At 50.7% G+C, this 18,204-nt stretch overlaps 1 protein-coding gene across 1 annotated transcript in view; it reads left to right on the top strand.

The window, feature by feature from the left end:
• Positions 1-456: 456 nt before the first annotated feature.
• PLEKHG4 (pleckstrin homology and RhoGEF domain containing G4) overlaps positions 457-18,204 on the top strand; it is a gene marked incomplete at its 5' end in the record, with an annotated part of 30,891 nt that continues 13,143 nt past the window's right edge. Inside the window, 10 exons of the mRNA XM_087940789.1 lie at positions 457-687; positions 2,063-2,194; positions 3,884-5,333; positions 7,115-7,333; positions 7,991-8,114; positions 8,414-8,507; positions 8,728-8,916; positions 11,438-11,554; positions 13,726-13,824; positions 14,064-14,212. Coding sequence (XP_087796915.1) covers positions 457-687; positions 2,063-2,194; positions 3,884-5,333; positions 7,115-7,333; positions 7,991-8,114; positions 8,414-8,507; positions 8,728-8,916; positions 11,438-11,554; positions 13,726-13,824; positions 14,064-14,212 — 2,804 coding nt within the window. The remainder of the gene's footprint in view (positions 688-2,062; positions 2,195-3,883; positions 5,334-7,114; positions 7,334-7,990; positions 8,115-8,413; positions 8,508-8,727; positions 8,917-11,437; positions 11,555-13,725; positions 13,825-14,063; positions 14,213-18,204) is intronic.

Genomic DNA, 18,204 nt, shown 5'->3' with positions numbered 1-18,204 from the left:
GCGTTGCAACTTCAAACGGCCGCTGAGAAAAACGGTCGTTAAGTCGAGGACCAGGTCCAGGCCTTCAGAAGGGCTGTTTACGGCCATATCAACACCGAGACTCCCGAAGAGGGCGCAGGATTGGCACCCGCCCCGCTCGGCCCCCAAGGCAGGCCGGGAGCCCAGGGACCCGGGGGACGAGACCCCCCAGAGCGGCGGAAGGGACCGGCGGTGGCGCTGGAGGAGAAGGGGGCACTTAGGCCGCGGTGCTCCCGAGGGCCAGACGCAAAGACTTGAGGGCCTGGCGGGCCCCTCGGCCTCCGCCGCCTCGCTCGGCAACCGCCAGGGGGCTCCCGCCGGCAGCAGCTCCTCTCGGCCCCCCCGCCGGCTCCGAACGGCCCTGCGGAGCGGCGCCCCCTGCCGGCGGGGCCGCCTGGGGGCCGCGTGCACGGCGGGCGGGAGCGCGGCCGCGTCTGAGGCCAGTTGGTCGTGGCGCGGGGCGGCCTGGCAATTTGCGGGGCTCCGCGGCTCCTTCCGGCCCTTCTGCTCCCGGGGCTGGCGGGGCCCAGGGGCCAACCCGCTCCCCACCCGAGAAGGCTCTCAGGCCGGGAAAGACGGCGTCCTGCGGGGGCTCCTCCGTGGGCCGAGATCGCGTGGGCCCCGCGGCAGCCACCCTGCGGGGCCGGCTCTGGGCTGCTGCAGGGCCAGGTGCGCCCGGCTGGGCTTCCCTCCAGCCCTTTGGCTCCGCTCGGCTGCGAGGCGAGGAAGGGCCTCCGGAGCCGCGACGAGGGCAGGGCCGCAGGGGGCCCCGCCCCGCCCCGCGCTCCCCCCACCCCGGGCCCTTCTCTGGCCACGGGCAGCGCGGCTGGCGCTGAACTGAAGCAGAGAGGAGCCCCCCGAAGGGCGGGAACGGGGCAGCGGGGGCCGGCTCCGGCCTGAGTGCCCGGGAGGAGAGGCCGGTTCTCCGAGCCGCGCCAAAGGCCGGCGCGGGGGCGGCTCTGTGGGAGGGGGGGATCCTGGCGGAGATCCCCCCGCGGGCTTTTCCTCTGGCGGAACAGCCGGGATTGCCTTTGAAGGGCGCCATTCAGCCTTAGTCATCGCGGGAAGGCAAACCCTCTCGCCTGCAGCAGCCTCCGTGCACTAAGGCGTCCCTCGGGTTTATTCGGCGGTGACAAGTTAATCTCGTGTGTGGTGTGTGTGTGTGTGTGAGAAGCAGAACTGCTGATGGTGCACAATCCTGGCTCTCAGCCCCTGCAGGCAGCACTGAAGCCGCAGCAGAAGTTTTTACAAACTGGGAGTAAATCTGGGTTGGGTGGTGCAGTTCTTTCCCGCTGGCAGAGAAATGTCAGATACACAGCAGCCTTTTGGGGATCATTCAAAACCTGTGGAATTTTTTTAGAGTTTGGAACAGCCAGTTAGGCCAGTTAGAGTTCCTGGCCGGCTGTAAATGCCTGAGCTGTGCTCCACCAAATGCTCTGGGCAAGAGAGACGAATGTAACTGTTCTCTTTGTCCCCACAAAATGCTCCCTTTTGTGCCTCTTTAAGTACATCTCTTTGGCTCTCGCCTGTCATGTATTCTAATGCTCTTGGGACACGATATTAATGTAAGGGCAGATAATGCAGCGTTGCCATATATATTTTGTTTTGTCTGCATAATGCAGTATATCCCGAAGGAACCATAAAGAATGGTTTATAGCCATAAAGAACCTTAACTGAGTTTATTATCATGTATAGTGGTTGAGAATATGGTTTTGTGAGCCTTGTAAGAACAAGAAAGGCACATTCTGGTGCACGCTCTTCTGCCTCTTTCATGTTCACAAACACATGCCATGTATTCTCTCACATGCTACAATCATAATAGCTGAACAGGAACCACACCCTGCTCAGTCAGGAAAGTTTTTGCAGTGTAAGCTGTCTGCCGCCAATCCGTCGGGACTAGGTGAGCGCTCCGCTCTGGCGCTGCAGGAACTGTCTTTGGGAAAGTTGGGGGTCTGGAGGGATGGGGAGCTCCTCCAGTTGCCCTTCGTGATTGCAGCCTGAGAGGTCCACTTGCCAGCTCTGCTGACTCTCCTTCTCTTGGTAGGATTCCCAGCCACTGGACGGCTGCATCCAGAACATCCTCTCTGGGCTTTACCCTCCCTCTGAGATCACATCAGCCAGGTCTTTGATGTGGTGGAGAAGCTCTGCGGCAGGGATGGCCTCTGCTACCTCACCGGCGGCCTCCTGATTCCTGCCAAGCACATCTTGTGGTGGGTCCAGCGGGAAGGCTGTGAGTATCTTGCTGCCTCCAGGCTCAAAAGGAATCATCTCTAGAAGGGAGGGAGCCTAGTAGCCAGGCTGGGTCTGCAGCCAAGAAGCCCTAAAGGGTGCCCAAGGCCTTGCAATTCTTTGCCCCACTCATTCCTAAGCAAACAGAACAATACTGCAGAAGCTTTCAAGGGCCAGACTTGTTAGATTTTATCGTATTAAATGTATATAACTTGTATTTACCAAAATAATAATTTGTATGCAGATGACTTTTCAAAGAACTGCAAGTGTTAGAGAGCAGGTTTATATTTAAGATAGGTGCCCATCTCACAAAAGTAGCATTTTTTTATTGAGATGATGCCAAGGGATTCAGATCCCTTAAAATCACTATGCTATGAGGTCACAATGCCAGCAAAGTTGAGGGTCTCCCCTGGGACAGTGAGGGGCTCGTTTTCCCTGCTTAAGCGTGACCACAGAACGTGACCAAGATTGCAGCTTGAATCGGGTTCAAGTGGCTTCTTTCAGCCTCCCTGTAACTTTTTCCTTTCTATAGGGCTCATCTAAGAAGGGGAGTCAGTCACCTTTCTTAATAGTATTCACCTTAAATGCATCTTTTGGGAAAGTTATTTTCAAAAGAGGAGTTACTTAAAATGTTATCAAGCTGCCAAATTCTGCTTGCCCCAGATAACAGTCCAGCTGTTGTACTCACTTGATGTTTCCAATGGATTTCAACATCTTCGTGTGTGTTATTTAAGCACGGAAGAGAACTTTCAGATTGAAGAATAATACTACTCTGCTCAAAATGATGAGTATCCATGCTTCAAACTGATTTGGAATAATTGCTTTAGCTTTAAATAAGGGTGAACAGAATACCCTTTTGCTACTAATTGAAGTGGACCCAACTTTTGTCAGAGTTTTGCATGAGATAGAAAAAAAAAAGATTTACCTGCTTTAATGAGATAGCTCTTTATGTGACTTTTCAGACAATCACAACTTTTGTTCGCCCCATTTGGAAGCAAAGACAGGACAGCTTTAAGTCATAAAACACTGGCGTGATAGTCATACAAAATCTTCATATTCTGAGTAATTTTCTGCACAGCCCTTTTGAAAGTAGCAAATTCAGGGGCATGAATGCTCTATTTCTACCTTATTCCACAAGTAAGGACAGCTACTTCTTAGAATAAGTAATGCATCATTGTGTGCCAGCCTTAATATCTTTAAGCAATTAGGAACCTGAAATGGCTTTTTCTCAAGTATGGGATGCTTATAATTATGGGATGGGGGAGGTAATATTAGATTCTGCCTTATTGAGAAACTGCTGGCAAACGATTCCCTTGGCTTTTCTTATTCCATCAGGCTCCGTGTTACAGTTTGCTCTTCCAGCATGAGGCTGGCCCTTTTGGTTCATGAGAAGATCGTCATCCAGCTGGCTTCTCTCTCGACTGGTGGATCTTGAGGCCAGAGAATGTTTACCTGCAAGTGGTTCTGTACTTGAGAAAGTCTCCATGGATCATAGGGAAGTCCTTGGCCAAGGAGAAACATAGCGTGGAGGAGTTTGTGGCATCTGCTGCCTTGTGCGCCTCTCTCTTCACTGTGGAATGGCTGAGCTCACTCAGCAGGAAATGGTTGAGAACCACACTGGAAAACTGCTTCTTAGCCACAGCGGGTGAGATATTCTGAGACCGGCCTTGGGATAATGGAGGAGCCTGCTGATCAGGCACGTGGGAGCCCAGAGCTCAGGGAGGCCCGTGGAAGTGATGGGGAAGGAGAAGAGGCGGACTTGGCAGACGACTCCCTGCCCACCTCTGGCCGCTCCAAAGGATCTTCTGCTCAGCCCAGCACTTTCTGTTGCCTGGAAGCCAAGGACAGCCAGCAGCACAGTCAGAACAATAGGCCTCGCTGGGGAAATTGTGCTGGGTCAGCTGTTGCATCGGTGCCATCTGGGCAGCTGAGGACTTCTGACATGCCAACTGTTGCATGTTCTGAAAATAATGAAACAGAGTGTGATAAATTGTTCCCGAAACATCCTGGCAATCCAAAGGATCATCCAGCTTCTTTGAGTCCCACTGCTTCCTCTATTAAGGAACCACAGTTTGCCAAGGTGTTATTGACACATCCAGGGCGGGAGCTTGATTGGAGGCCTGCCACGTGCAGTTACAAGGACGGAGGGAAGGCTGAAGGTCAGGCTCCTGGGGCAGGCTCTTCTACCATGGCAGGAGGCTGCTTGGGGTCCCCCAAGCCTTCTGCATCCTACCCTGATGCTTTGGGTGTAGAAAGAGTAGGTGACGTTGTCCTGACAGAGATCAGGAACTGCGAGCCTGACAGCTTTACAGAAAGGCTGGAGAGAAAGGCAACTTCTCCAACCATAATCAAATCATCACAGGTGAGAACCTTTTCGAGGAGGAGAGTAGCTGATCACCAATCCTCACAGAAACACTTGGTGGAAGTTAAAGGCCAATCTTCTGAATGGTTGAAACCACTGCATCTTCTAGAGCACACGGAAGGGACACTAGTGGGCCCATTAATGGAGTTGGGCAATAGAATAAGCATGGAAGGACATCACCAGTCGCACACTAAGCAAAGCCCCCCGAAGAATGAGTGGCAACTTAATTCTGGAGACCCTTTAATCCCCCAAAGCTCCCTTTCCCAGAAGGCAGGGCAAGAAAATGTGGACAGTTATCAACAGCGAGCGGGAGACAATCTTCTGCTTCCCAGTCCTGAGGCTGAGCCAAAGAAGAGCATGAAAACAAAGCCGAAGGAAAATGGCCCCAGGCCTCTAGCAGAAGAAGCCGCTGGACAGGCAGAGGCCCCCCACAGCAGCCTCCACCCAGGCGGTGCCGCAGCACCTTCTGTGGATCAGCCCAATCTCTCAGGCACGCCACATGCTTTGCCGATAGGTGTTTCCAAGAAGGCGGGAAGAGAACAGGGCAGCCAAGCCCCTTCCCCAGGCAAGGAGTCCGGCACGGGAGCCTTCCTGGAAGGTGGACACAACTCAATCCGTGAAGCTCCAAAGACAAACTCCTTGGCACCCCCCCTCCCGGCCCTGTTTCCAGCTCAGGCATGGCCAGAGCACACCAACCTCATCCCAGAGGGGGATCCGGCCACAGGTAGGATGCATTCGGCCACTTCCTGCCCTCCCCTGGGGAAAGGGAGATGGAGCGTGCCAGGCGGGGCCTCTTTCCGGAACAGGAGAATGGCAGGAAAGGGAACTCAAGTTTAGAATGGCACAGGGGTTAATTGCCGAGGCCAGCAGCCTTTGGGGCTAGTGGACCTTTTAAGGATTTTGAAAATATGCCACGGGCCAAGAATTGCCTCAGAAGGGTTGGCCCATTGGACGCGTCAGGAGCACAGCAGACTCCCTCTGCATAGCTTCCCTGGACGCTTCCTATAATTTCTAGCTTTTTTGGTTTTTGCTGGACAAATTGGGGATGTTTAAAGAATAGCAGTGCTCCCCCTAGGCTGTTAGTTGGCTGATTTTTATTTTCTGCTGGTGGGTCATTGGGCATTATTGGAAATGAAGAGCATGCTTGGTGGCTAGTTATCTCTTTGCGGTCTGCTAGCTTCCAATTTAATATTCTGCCCTGAAACCTTTGTCTCCCAGAATCAAAGCCTGGGAGGGGCCAAGGGAGGGGCTCCTACGTGGGTGCTGGGCAGCGCTGGAGACGTCCGTCTCTTATTGCCCAGGAAGGAGCTTGCAAATTGTGTATAGAAGGTATCCCTTGACAATTATCGTGCCGGGCCAGAACCCCCAGATTCTGCTGCCAAAGTTTAGCCACACAAGGAAAGTTGCAATGACATGATTGGTTTACAGAAAAGGAACAAGGCTTCTCACTCATCCAAAAAAGCTGGACAGGTGGTCCTTGACTTAGGATCACAATTGAGCCCAAGATTCCTGTTCTTAGGTGAGACATTTGTTAAGGAAGTTTTTCCCCACTTTAAAACCTTTCTTGCCCTAGTTGCTAAGTGAATCCCTGCAGTTGGTAAATTAGTAACCCGGTTGTTAAGTGAATCTGGCTTCTCCATCTACAGCTATTCATCCAATACAGAAATTCCTGGGTGGTTGTGTTGCTAAAATTTGGCACTATAATCTGGGGGTTCTGGTCCAGCACAATAGCAACGTCTAGGTCCTCTAAGCACTGAAGCGCAGGATCGTTCCTATGAAAGAAACCGGATACTGGACCGGTAGATGCCCTCAGCTTACAGCCGGTCATGGTGTGAGCTACAGTTTGATGTGGGCCCCTGCAGTCCCCCTGAGGGGAGGATACGCTGCCCCATTTACGCAGGGAGTCCCAGCAGACGTTGTGTGAGCTGTGAATTCAGGATTGTCCATTGTTGACATGGTTCCATTCAAAGTTCAAAATCTGGCACCTTTTTTGTAGGGTCATTTGTATATATTTCTGTGTCTGGCCGTTCAGCAGCCCATTTGGCTTTCCATTGGGAAGGGATGTTAAAGTTGTCGCGCAGATGTTGTGCAAGGCCAGTGGGGGCTTTCTTGCCCTCAAATAAGTGTTGACTCTGAGCTGCTCCTTGGGTAGACCTTGTGCAAGATGGCCTCTCTCCAGCAGGCCTTCACGTTTCCACCAGTGCCCCCATCAATGCTGTAGTTGAGTCTGCCTCTCCTGCTGCTGGTCATCCTGTCCTTGTGAGGACCTGCCCAGCTATCATCTCAGGAAAGCAGGAAAAGCATGAAGACTCAAAGGGAACTTTTAGTAAGAGAAGGGATGGCAGAGAAGTCAGGTGGAGCCTGAAGATTCCTGGGCAAAGCCTGAAGCTAATTTCCCCTGTCCAATTGCAAAGAGGCAGGGTAAATCAGTGAGTATCTGCTTTGCCTCTGAATGCAAATGGGGACAATTAAACTCTTAGCACTGAAAGCTGTTTCCTGTTACAGAAACATCATCAAATGGGACAGAAAATTCCAGGGAAGAAGCTGATAACAGCAGCCTGGCACTGAGCACTCCTGGCGGCTCTGGGGGGAAAGACCTCGCGGCTGTGACTATGCAACCAGGACCGCCACCCTTTCCATCCCGGGGGATTCTGGAAACAGACTCCCTGCCCATGAAGAGCGTGAACTGGGAGATGCTTCGGAGTGGGGCTGCCTGCCTGCCAGGTGAAGCCTCCGGAGGTTGTTGCTGTCTTTATGACTTGTGAAGAATGCAGCGGTCAGGGAGGAGTTATTGGTGAACCTGAGAAACGCTTTTCACTTTCTCACGGGGAATTGGGCCTTTGCACATAGGCCCCCACTCCCCAAAGAGGCTGAGGGGTCTCCCTTCCTTGGACAGCCACAGTTGCAGGGGAACAGTGGGCAGCCGGGGGTGGGAGTTCGTGGCAGCCCTTGTGGAGTGAAGGGGTGGACCTGAGGCGCTTTAAGAGAACCAGCCTGAGTTGCCAGCTGGGGGGGGGACGGGGACGGGGACGGACGGGGGGCAAGCCATTCTCCCCAAAAGAGTTTATGGCACTCGGCAGTCAGACTCCCAGCGAGGCTCAGGAAGAACTGCCACCAAAGAGAACAAGTGCTGTTCTGGGTGAGCCCCTCAAGAGTCCAATTCTGTGTGGATCTGAGTTTGTGTTTCTCCTAATCGTCCTCAACTTCTACCATCCTGTTATTTAAAATATTTTGCCATGTTTGCATTTATTCGTTCATGAGATAGGTTGAAAAAGCCATTTCTCTGTTTATTAGAGAGCAATAAATGGCCACTTCAAGGGGGCCTTGGTTGGGGTTTTTTCCCTAATTAATTAGACAAATTAAACGGAGCCTCTTTCTCAGGTACCAGAGACAGATACGGCCGGGCCGTGGTCATCATCACAATGAGAAATACAATTTGGTTGTGCCCGAACTGCAATGCCAGTGAAATAACACGCCTTCTCCTGTATTTACGCAGCATTCTCAGGTTTGTGGGAAAAGGCAAGGAAGACACGGTCAGCAAGTGTTCTCTGCACTGAATACTTTTAATTGTTCTGTCAGTTCTTAGCTTTATAGTGGTAGATTTCTAGCCAGGGGAGAAACGCGGATGTGGCTCTTAGCTGACTTGGGTACTTCCATGTCCTCTGGGAATCCCAGATACAGCAGCTTAGATATGCCACTTTAATTTCTCACTGTTCTGTGTGAATATTCTCTGATCTCCTCAAGGAGTATTTTGAATAGCTCTATAGACCCTCCTCTCTGTCTCCTATTCCCTTTCATCCTCAGGCCGGAGCTCAAAGCCTTGGGCTTGACAATCCTGGTCGATGCCCGACGATCCTCCCCAATCCCAGCTGTCTTTACAGCCTTGGGCACTTTGCAGGTGAGACTTCCTTCTGCTGAATGCTGCTCTCCAATTGTTGGGTGCCCACTGGGCACACAGAGCCGTTGTTTGCCTTTCCCGGTTCTTTGCCAGCGTTCCATCCCACCAAATCTGGATGCCCTGAAAGTGCCAGAAACATTCGGGTAAGAAACCGCTCACAGGTGAAGGACTTGGCCTTAAGACAAGTACTTCCATTGGCCTCTTCCTTCCTTCTTAACAGAGAAAGGCAGAGAACATTCCTGCCAATCCTTACTTAGCTGGATATCTAAGAAAACTTTTGACTGGAGCAGGAGCCGTAGAGAAATGCGTTTTATTGTTGCAGGAGATCATCCCCCACTGCATCCAGAGAGCCCTGCTGTTTGTGGAGAGAGACCACACCTTCCAGACAGAAAGGCCAGCTGCTGTGCAGGTGCGAGGAAGTTCGGACTTCAGGAATCCTCGCCCACCATTTCAAAGGGCCTGGAGCGTGTCCTGTATTCCAAAGCATGATTTTGTAAAGGATGCGGAAGGGGTAGAGCAGCCCCAGAGCAATCCGGCTGCCGCATCTGTAGGTGTTTTTGTGGCCCATATAAACCTGCTAAATATGCAGGCAGCCATTCCAGCCCAGAGGGGGTCTGTTCCCGGTTTGCCTTTCCCCCTCTCTCCCTTTTCCTGTCAACGTGCGCAAAGTCTCCATTTTTCTGGCCAAGGGGTTTGTGCTGCTGGAATCAGAAAACAAGAGGCTGTTTAGCAACTAACGCTGGACATCCAGAGCATGACCCGCGTGCTCGTACTGGGGCTCAGTGTGTCCAGATTGCTGGTCAGCATCTGGGGGCGGAGCTGTTATCTGCCACTCAGAGTGTGAGGCTGAATCATTTCTTGTACCAGGCTGATGATAGTTATTCACTATCTGATGATAGTTATTCGCGCCTTGCTATGTTCTGTTTTGAGGCTGAAACAGGGAGTTTCAGTTGGTGCAAAACTGCTAACTGAATGAAGCCGAGTAAAGGGATCGTCGGAGAAAGATCTGCCCTGGCTGCCAGTGGTTTGCCAGACATGATTTAACGTTAAAAGGCATTCATAACTAAAGCCACTAAACACCACATCATATATATTCACAGATAAGCCCCTCCGCAGATAAACTAATAAATTTTGAACCAAAATACTATGAAAAATGCGCCAGAGGCAGACTATCCGCCTGATTCTCGAAACCTTTGTATATATTATTTTTCAGAATTGTCTTATGCATTGATGTCTTCAGACTTAACCTTGTCCATGCTCTGTGCAGGAAGAATTAATCATCTTGACACAAATTGGGTGTTGGGTTCTGAATTCCGGTGGTTGGTGATGCAAAACCATCATTGGGAATGTAGTTTAGCAAGAGCACTTTGACTTTACAGCCTTCTCTTAAGTGGTTTGCAGAGTCAGCCTCTTGCCCCCAACCATCTGGGTCCTGGTTTTACCGACCTGGGAAGGATGGCAGGCTGAGTCAACCTTGAGCCTGATGAGATTCGAACTGCCAAATTGCAGTCAGTCAGCAGAAGTATCCTGCAGTCATGCATTCTAACCACTGTGCCATCATGGTTTGGGGAATTTCTTGGGATACAATACATTTGATTATTCTGGATCATAAAACATCTATTACCAGAAATTAGCCTAGTGTTAAAAAAAGTAGAATGCAGTTGAAGGACCACTTCCTTGGGTAGCATGAAAAAGGGGTGGGAGTCATTGTCTTCCTTCCTCTAAACCAGTGGGGTGGTAACCTCCCAACAAGGCTCCAGGCTGTATTTTATATCTCCATGTCCCGTTCCAAACTCTGCCACCATCTCCCGAATACAACTGAGTAAGAGCACGCTGAGCTGGCCACACAGAGTTTTCCTAGACCCAGGCAGCTGCCAGGAGTCAATTCTGACTTTAAGATACCACAGTTCATTAAAACATTGCTGGGCTCACCTGTCCCTCCTCTCTGTACAGGTAGCCCTTGAGTTCGGAATGTAATGGAGCCTGCCAGTTACGTTCATTAATTGAAACTTGTTAAATGAATGAGCCCCAGTGTTAATCGAATGTGTGGGTGGTTAAGAGCGCATGGGGTAGCTCAGGAGTGGGGAGGACCCTGGGAGGCCTAGTGCAGGGACTAGTGCACCACTGTGTCCAGCCTGCCCCCACCCATTGAGAGATCCCATGCTCCTCTTCCCACTCTTCGGGTCTCAGGCTGCTTGGGCCTTTCCTCCCCACCGCATCCCCAACAGCTAGTTTACCTTTGGCGCCACGTTTGACAGTCCCGCGCTTCCCAGGCTCGCCTCCTGCACAGCCTTGGGTGCTGGAGCCCCTGCCCAGCCAGGCAGAGAAGTGCCAGGCCAGCCTCTCCCCTTCCCCACTTAGCCCCAGTCTCTCCCACAAGCCCTGCCTTGCCGTTTGCTGCAGTGCCAAACCTGCCCAGAGTCCACAAATTGCACCACCACCGAACTCGAGAGCTTGGCACGCCACCGCCTTTTCCTCTCGCTTGCCAAAAGCACTGGCTGCTGCTGTTGAATGCTGGTGTGTGTGTGCGTGTGTGGATGATGATGATCAGTAATAGAGGAGCAAGCCAACCCGGGACTTGGCTTACTCCAGAGAGGGAGGGGTGGGGGTGTCCAGCAGCCAAGATCCCAGAGCAGGAGAAGTGGGGTGGCAGTGGACATCCAAGGGCCTTATCCAATTATCTGGGAAGAGTGTGATCCTATAGGGATCCACCTAAGGGAGTGGACAGGTCCTTGATGCTGTCAGTGCCACCACCAGTCACTTAGATCCTTGTCCCTCCTGGATGGTAAAAGTTGCAGGATGCTGACCGAAGAAAGCTGGATGGGTTATATGGACTGGAGGTTAGCGTGTGCCAGTTTTCAGTCTTGCACAGTATTTGGGGACATGTAAACTGGTGTGACGTGAAGATGCCTCTCTTTTCTCTTTCACAGTGTGAACTGCTCAGTTCCTTGAAGTCCCTCCATAAACACATCGAGAGCCATCAGCTGCCTCAAGAATTCAGCGGGTCGCTTCCCTATTGCCACCAGAAGTGGCTGCACTTCCAAATGGTGAGGCAGGCACGAAAACTTCGAGTAATCCAGAATTCCAGCAGATCTATAGTTCTATAAAAAAAGGATTCTCTCTCTTGTGGGTTTTCTGAATTTTTGCATATTTTGCCACTGAATATTACGAGAACCTGGGTTGAATGGATAACATACTGATATACATAGCAGGGAAGCTCCCTTGGGTTCGAAGAGGGAAATTCGTGTATGGACATGAAGGGGGCTCTCCAGTCCCAGTCTGGAAGCACAGTCTAGCCCGGGGTGGGGAGGGGGGGGGGCGCACCGGAAGGCCAGGGCTTTTTAGGTAACTCTGAGTGTTGTCCTGTGACGCCACTTACGATGTGCTCTCAGTTTCTGGCGGTGCCTTGTCTTCAAAGCCAATGCAGGTGGCTCCCACTGGGCAGATCCCAGGGGCGTGGTATGCTGCCGGAAAATGGAAGTTACAAAATCATTTCCCAAACTCCAGGATTCCACCAATCCAAAGTCAGAGTCAAATTGGGTCCATGGTGAACCTTCTCCAATGGCTGCCTGTCCAAAGCAATCTGACAGGCGCTCGGGGGGATCCTTAGAACAACCGTTGCGGTTCTTAAGCCTCTCTTGCCATGGATGCAAATGGGATTCGGGGGAGAAGAGCCAGGCAGACGAAGCCCCGCTCGCTCGTCAAGAAGGGCGGCCCTCCTGTTTTCCAGACAGCCCCTGGCTGCCCCTCCATGCTTTGGGAGGAAGACTCTGTGGCCAGATGAGCAGGACATCTCAGGCCTGGCGGAGACCAAGGCCTGCCTTCCGGAAGTTAAGCCGCCTCCTGTCAGGCACCCCAAGAATGTAGATGGTAATTGCCATTATTAAAGGAAGCGCAAACTCTCATCTGAATGAGAGAATTCTTGGGAGAACTAGAAGACCAAAAACACAAAACCAGCAAGATCTACAAAAGAACAAAGTCCAAGATTTGGACTGAATAAGGCAAAATTCAGATGTAAAGACCACAAATAACCTGGAAGAAGCCACTCCCCCCCCCCCCCCCTCCCCATCCCTCGGGATCAGTTTCCCAGGGAAGAATGGGTGGGATTCCTGCACAGTGGAGCTTGGGAGAGGCTGATCTCCAGGCGCCAGAGCGGTTGGCCGCCAGGATTGCAGCTAGAAGGAGGGCTGGCGTCTGTTACTGAATTTAAGGCGTTGCAGCAGGTGCCCAGTAACACTTTTCCCAACTAACCCATTTTATTCAAGAGCCTCGCCTGATGAAGGGAGCTGCAGCTCACAAAACATCCATCTTTTCATACAATTTGCTAATTGGAAAAGGTTCCTCTTGAATCTGCTTTTTTATACTGGCACATAGAATAGAAATAGAAAAGAATAGAATAGAATAGGAATAGAAAAGAATAGAATAGAATAGAAATAGGGATAGAATAGAATAGAATACTTCATTGGCCAAGTGTGATTGGACACACGAGGGATTTGTCTTTGGTGCAAATGCTCTCAGTGTACATAAAGAAAAGATATATTCGTGAAGAATCAAGAATCATAACGCACAGCACTTAATGAAAGTCCTAGGGTATAACCAACAATCAAATCCTACCAGGAAAGAGTCCATATAAGTCGTCAGGATACAAGCGACAAAGTTTGCCGTGACATGATGGATGACTAAACGGCATTGACAGTGGGCTGGCTGCAAGTGTCCCCACCCCCATCCCAGCATTTCCCCTTGGGAGGACTCCCCCCCATGGCAGGAAGTCACCTGGGCTCTGGGATGGGGGGAGGGGTCAGGTGGCTCCCTTTATACATTGGTAGGACTGACTGACGTGAAGTTCTGCTAATATTCATGCCAATATAAGCAAACATTCAGAAAATGTGGTCCTGGCTATACCTGTTCAGAACGTTGGTTTCCAGGTGTTCAGGGAGGGAGGCTTAAGAAGAAGAAGAAAAAGGGTTTTCTTCCATTTGGGGCAATGGATTAAGCCGGGGGCTCCAGGGGGCCACAGGAGTGGCGGGTGGGGTTGTGCGGGGGAGGGGGGGCTCCTGGGCCTGGGCAGCTCCCCTGGGAAGGAAGCCTTTTCCTGGGAGAGAAAATAGGGCCTCTTCCCCCCCCCCCCCACCGGGCGGGATCTTGGCTTGGGTTCCGGAGCTGCACCCGGCGGATGGCCTGTTCACCCACGGGGGTTGCCCTTGTGCTGACCTTGCAGCGTCTGGAGCACTTGCTTTCTGGGTGCCAAGAGGCTCGCCTGTTCCTCAAAGAGACGGTAGAAGCCGTGGAGTCCAGCAGCTGGCCGGAGAAACCCCAGGTGAGTCTCTCTGGCTCCGCTCTGGTAAGAAGCCCAGGCTCCCTGGGCCGAGGGCCTGCGGCCAGGTGGCAAAACGTTCTTGAACAAACCTCCTCCGACCCTCGGGGTGTGTGTGTGGGTGCAAAGGCCCTTGGAGGCCATGAAGGCTCCTGGCCTGGGCTCGCTGCCCTCCCTCGGGTCAGAAGGCCAGTCACTGCCTCCGTCCCAGAGCCTTAAGCCCGGTCTTTCCTTGGCTCTAGGACGCCGGGGCCCTTTTGAAGAGTTCCAGGCAAAGGATGAAAATGGTTCTGGACGACCGAAGGCTGGCCAGGCTACGGTTGGAGGGGGGCGCTCTCCTGGCCAGCCTCAAGAAGGAGGAATCCTGCCTGATGCTGCCCGAGGACTGCAGGTGAGCAGGACGGGCAGGAAGCGCAGAGGCCTCAGCCAGCGTTCCCTGGGATTCTCCGCGGGGATCTCACTCGCTCTCGCCCCACAGCCTTCCCAGTCTTCCTTTGAGTCCTCTCTTCATCTACTTCTGTGGCTGCCCACCTCAAACAAGGCGCTGTGGACAGCAAATGATCGTAACCTACATTAAAAAAAGCAAAGAGAAGCACAGTACCAAGAAATGAAAATAGATAGGGCAGCCAAGAAAATATTACAATCTATAGTTGCTGCTATAACAGAGTAGAATAGAATAGAATAAGGAATAGAATAGAATAGGAATTGAATTGAATTGAATTGAATTTTTTATTGGCCAAGTGTGATTGGACACACAAGGAATTTGTCTTGGTGCAAATGCTCTCAGCGTACATGAAACGATACATTTGTCAAGAGTCAAGAATCATCAGGTACAACACTTAATAATAGTCACAGGGTACAATAAGCAATCAAATCATACTAGGCTGGCCCATTACAGTTGTAAGTCGTGGTGACTGTAAAGCAGGTCACCACATGACTGCGCCCAGTTTTATGACCATTTTGTGGCAGTCATTAAGGGAATGCCACAGTCCGTAAGCAAACCGCCGTAGTTCGCTTCTTCCAGTTTTTGCCGAACACTGGAAATAAGCTGGGAACTGTGGTCCTGTGATCATGGGACGAGGACCCACGACAGCACAGGCTGGTTGCCAAGCGCCTGAAGTGCGGTCCTCCCACGGCCTGGGGGTGGGGCGGCCATCGGAACTTCAGCACTGGCCTCTGTTGCTTTGGAAGGTCTCATCGGAATTTTAGTTTAGTTTACTTTATTGTCACTGCACCTTATACAATCAAATTAAATGCCATCTTCAGTGTATATTATAACTATAAAAATAAAACACAAATACACATACTTCCCACTCTATACAATTGAATTGAAAATTGAATTGATATTAATATTATACTCTACAGTAGAATTCAATAGAGCTACTGCCCTGGGATAGAAGCTGTTTTTCAGCCTATTTCTCCTTATTTTTATTATCTTGTACCGTCTGCCAGATGGTCATAGTTCAAAAAAAGGGTTCCCAGGATGAGATGGATCTTTGAGAATATTTTGAACTTTCTTAAGGCAGCGGGAGCTCTAAAGCTCTTCCAAAGAGGGGAGAGGGCAACCCATGAACCTCTGGGCAATGACTGGTTCACCCTCTGGAGAGCTTTTGTCAGTCTTCAAGATCTTCCTCCTTTCCTTTGCTTCTTTCTGGCTGCCATGAGTAACGGGGGGCACCCCAGGTCAGGTCCCCTTTTAGGGTAACACCCAGAAACGTAAAACTAGCCACTTGCTCCCCTCGGTCTCCATTGATAAGCAAGGGCTGGAGGTCTGATCTGTTCCTTCTATAATCCACTATAAGCTCCTTGGTCTTATTGGTGTTTAGGGCCAAGTTATTGTCTTCACACCACGAAAGCAACTGGTCCACCTCATCTCGATAGGCAGACTCCTTCCCCCCGGAGATAAGTCCCACCACTGTTGTATCATCTGCAAATTTAATAGTAGTGTTACTGGTGTAAGTGGGTGAATGGCTGCTGAGCGACTGGTTATAAGTTAAGGACTGAAATCCCTTTCTCTGTCACAGGTAGTCCTTGATTAAGACAACAGCTGAGCCCCAAACGTCTGTTGCTAAGTTGTTGAGTTTGGCCCCATTTCACATGTCTTGCCATAACCAATCTCTGCCCTTCTTAAGTCAGGATCACGGTTGTTAAATGAATCTGGCTTGTCAGAAGATCACAAAAGGCCATCCCATGACCTGGTGCACTGCAACCGTCGTGAATTTGAACCAGTTACTAAGCACCCGAGTTTTGGTCATGTGACTATGGGATGCTGCAACAGTTGTAAGAAACAGTCACAGGTGCCATTGCAACTTCCAATGTTCACTCAAGGAATATGGCCGTGAGGACTCCCCGTATTGGCTCCGTTAAGAATCCTCTCGTAGCTTCTCCTTTCCTGGTGGCAGCTATTTCTCTTCTTCCATTTGTAATCCAAAAAAGGAGAAAAGTAAAAGGAGACTGTGTTTCTTTGTAGCCTTAATTCTAGTTCTAGGGTCACATGATTTTTTGCACGTTCCCCTATTTCTTTAATGAAACCAACCAATCCTTTTTAGAAAGTTTAAACAGTCCTCATCCCTATGTAGGTAGGTATGTAGGTATGTAGGTATGTATTTATTTAATAGTACTTTAAAGGAATCACTCTTCTAAATGTAAATGTAACTGCCCGCTTAATCTGTTTTAAAGCTTCTTAATGCAGATTTTTGGCAAACTGCTTTGCTTTTATTTATTTTTAAACCTTTATAATTCTTTACTTTTTACTTTAATCCAAGTCCAAGTCAATAGTTGGCTCAGTTGCTCTGCTGCTCAGGAGACCTCTTTTTACATTCAGAAGTGGACTTTGGGGCGACCCTGGGATTCTTAAACAGGCTCCTCTTAGCTATCAACTGGCTACTTCTTCCGCTGCTCACCGTGCATCACCCGCTGCATTGAACAGCTGCAGGTTTCCTCTGGATTTTCTTCTGGGGAGCTGCCCAAGTGAGGGATGCCTTGGCTTCTCCTTACCCAGAGACTCCCCACTGTCCCTGGCTCCCGACCCGGCTGCCAGTCTGTACCTGGCGTCATCTCTGCTCTTTGGCGATCGGGTAATCCTTCATTTTCTCCCCCTGGAAGTCCTAGTCCTGGGATATTCCCATCTAATAGTTAAGCTGCCTTCGACCAAAAGCGAGATTCTCCCTGGGAATCTTGTAATAAAATGCATTTAAAACAATAGGATATGGAGATCTCAGCAACCAGATAGCGCTCACTTTTAGAATCCAGGCTTTTTTCATCTTTTACTAAAGTTGCAAGCTAGATTCATCAGGAACCTGTCTGATCTTCCACTCGCAGAATTTTACTCCCAGTTGATATCAGAGTTGTTAAAGTTTATTGCCATGTGCTTCCTACACACCTTAGCTAACTGATTAGCAAAAAGTAAACCAAGTAAGCTTGCCGGGATGCAACTCGGAATCCTAAAGCCTTTGGATGGGTTTTGACTCACTGCAATTCTCCATAGCATCTCCAAATTGTGTTCTGTCTACAAACAGCCATCTTAAGCGTACTCCGCTCTTCAGAAGCCATTTTATGAAATGTCTGGTGTGTTCAGAGGATTTCCTTCTGATGCGTATGGTGGGGCATATGACTTGGATAGTGAGATTCGGGGTTGCAATAGGAATGTTCCAATGAAACACAGGCCGCTGTCACCCATTAGCAAAGAAAGGCTCCTGGCTGCAAGAGTATACTTGACTGAGAACAAAGTGGAGGCAGAATCTGTGGGTGTCGGGGCTGCCTCCGATCTGTTCCTAGGGAAGAAACGCTTGACCCCGTAGATTCAGAGAAGAGACACTTTTACTAAGAACGAAATGAGTGCAGCAAAAGTCAGGCAAGGTCTGAGTCCAAGCCTCCCCATCGGTTCTCAGCAATTCCACCCCACCTGCAGGCTTCCCCTCCCAAATGCCCATTGCTCCCCCCTCCCCATTTCCTGGCAGCTGGCAGCAAGCCTGGAGGAAAGCGATGAGACCAAGCTGACAGTTGGCTGGCTTGGTCTGAAAACAATGCAGTTAACTTCCCCCTTCCCCCTGGCCATCTCCGTTCCCAGTCAGTGCCAATTAAAAGTTCTCCGGTTGCTTTTGGGAAGGGACCCTATGTTCCCGCCTTCCCCTTCTTCGCATTCCTTTTGCTGACTTTGTTCTTGATGGGGGCTCCTCCTGGTCAGGGCTGAGGCTCTTGCTTCAATCCCTACCCCACCTTCCAGTCTCCCCCTCCTGCCGTTGGTAACGTCAGGGTGCCGGCAGGACGCATTGGGAAGCGAGCAGCAGAATGGCAGCCACATTCTTTCTGTCTCAAACTCCCATGTGGTCCTTGCCAGCTGGGATCATTTTGGCCTTGCTCAGGAAGGAGTCTGTCTGGAAT

The sequence above is a fragment of the Pseudonaja textilis genome, chromosome 11, assembly GCF_049901715.1.
Source record: "Pseudonaja textilis isolate UNSWEBS1 chromosome 11, rPseTex1.2, whole genome shotgun sequence".
NCBI lineage: Eukaryota > Metazoa > Chordata > Lepidosauria > Squamata > Elapidae > Pseudonaja > Pseudonaja textilis.
The sequence above is the reverse complement of the archived record's forward strand: the minus strand, read 5'-3'. Positions and strand labels throughout refer to the sequence as shown.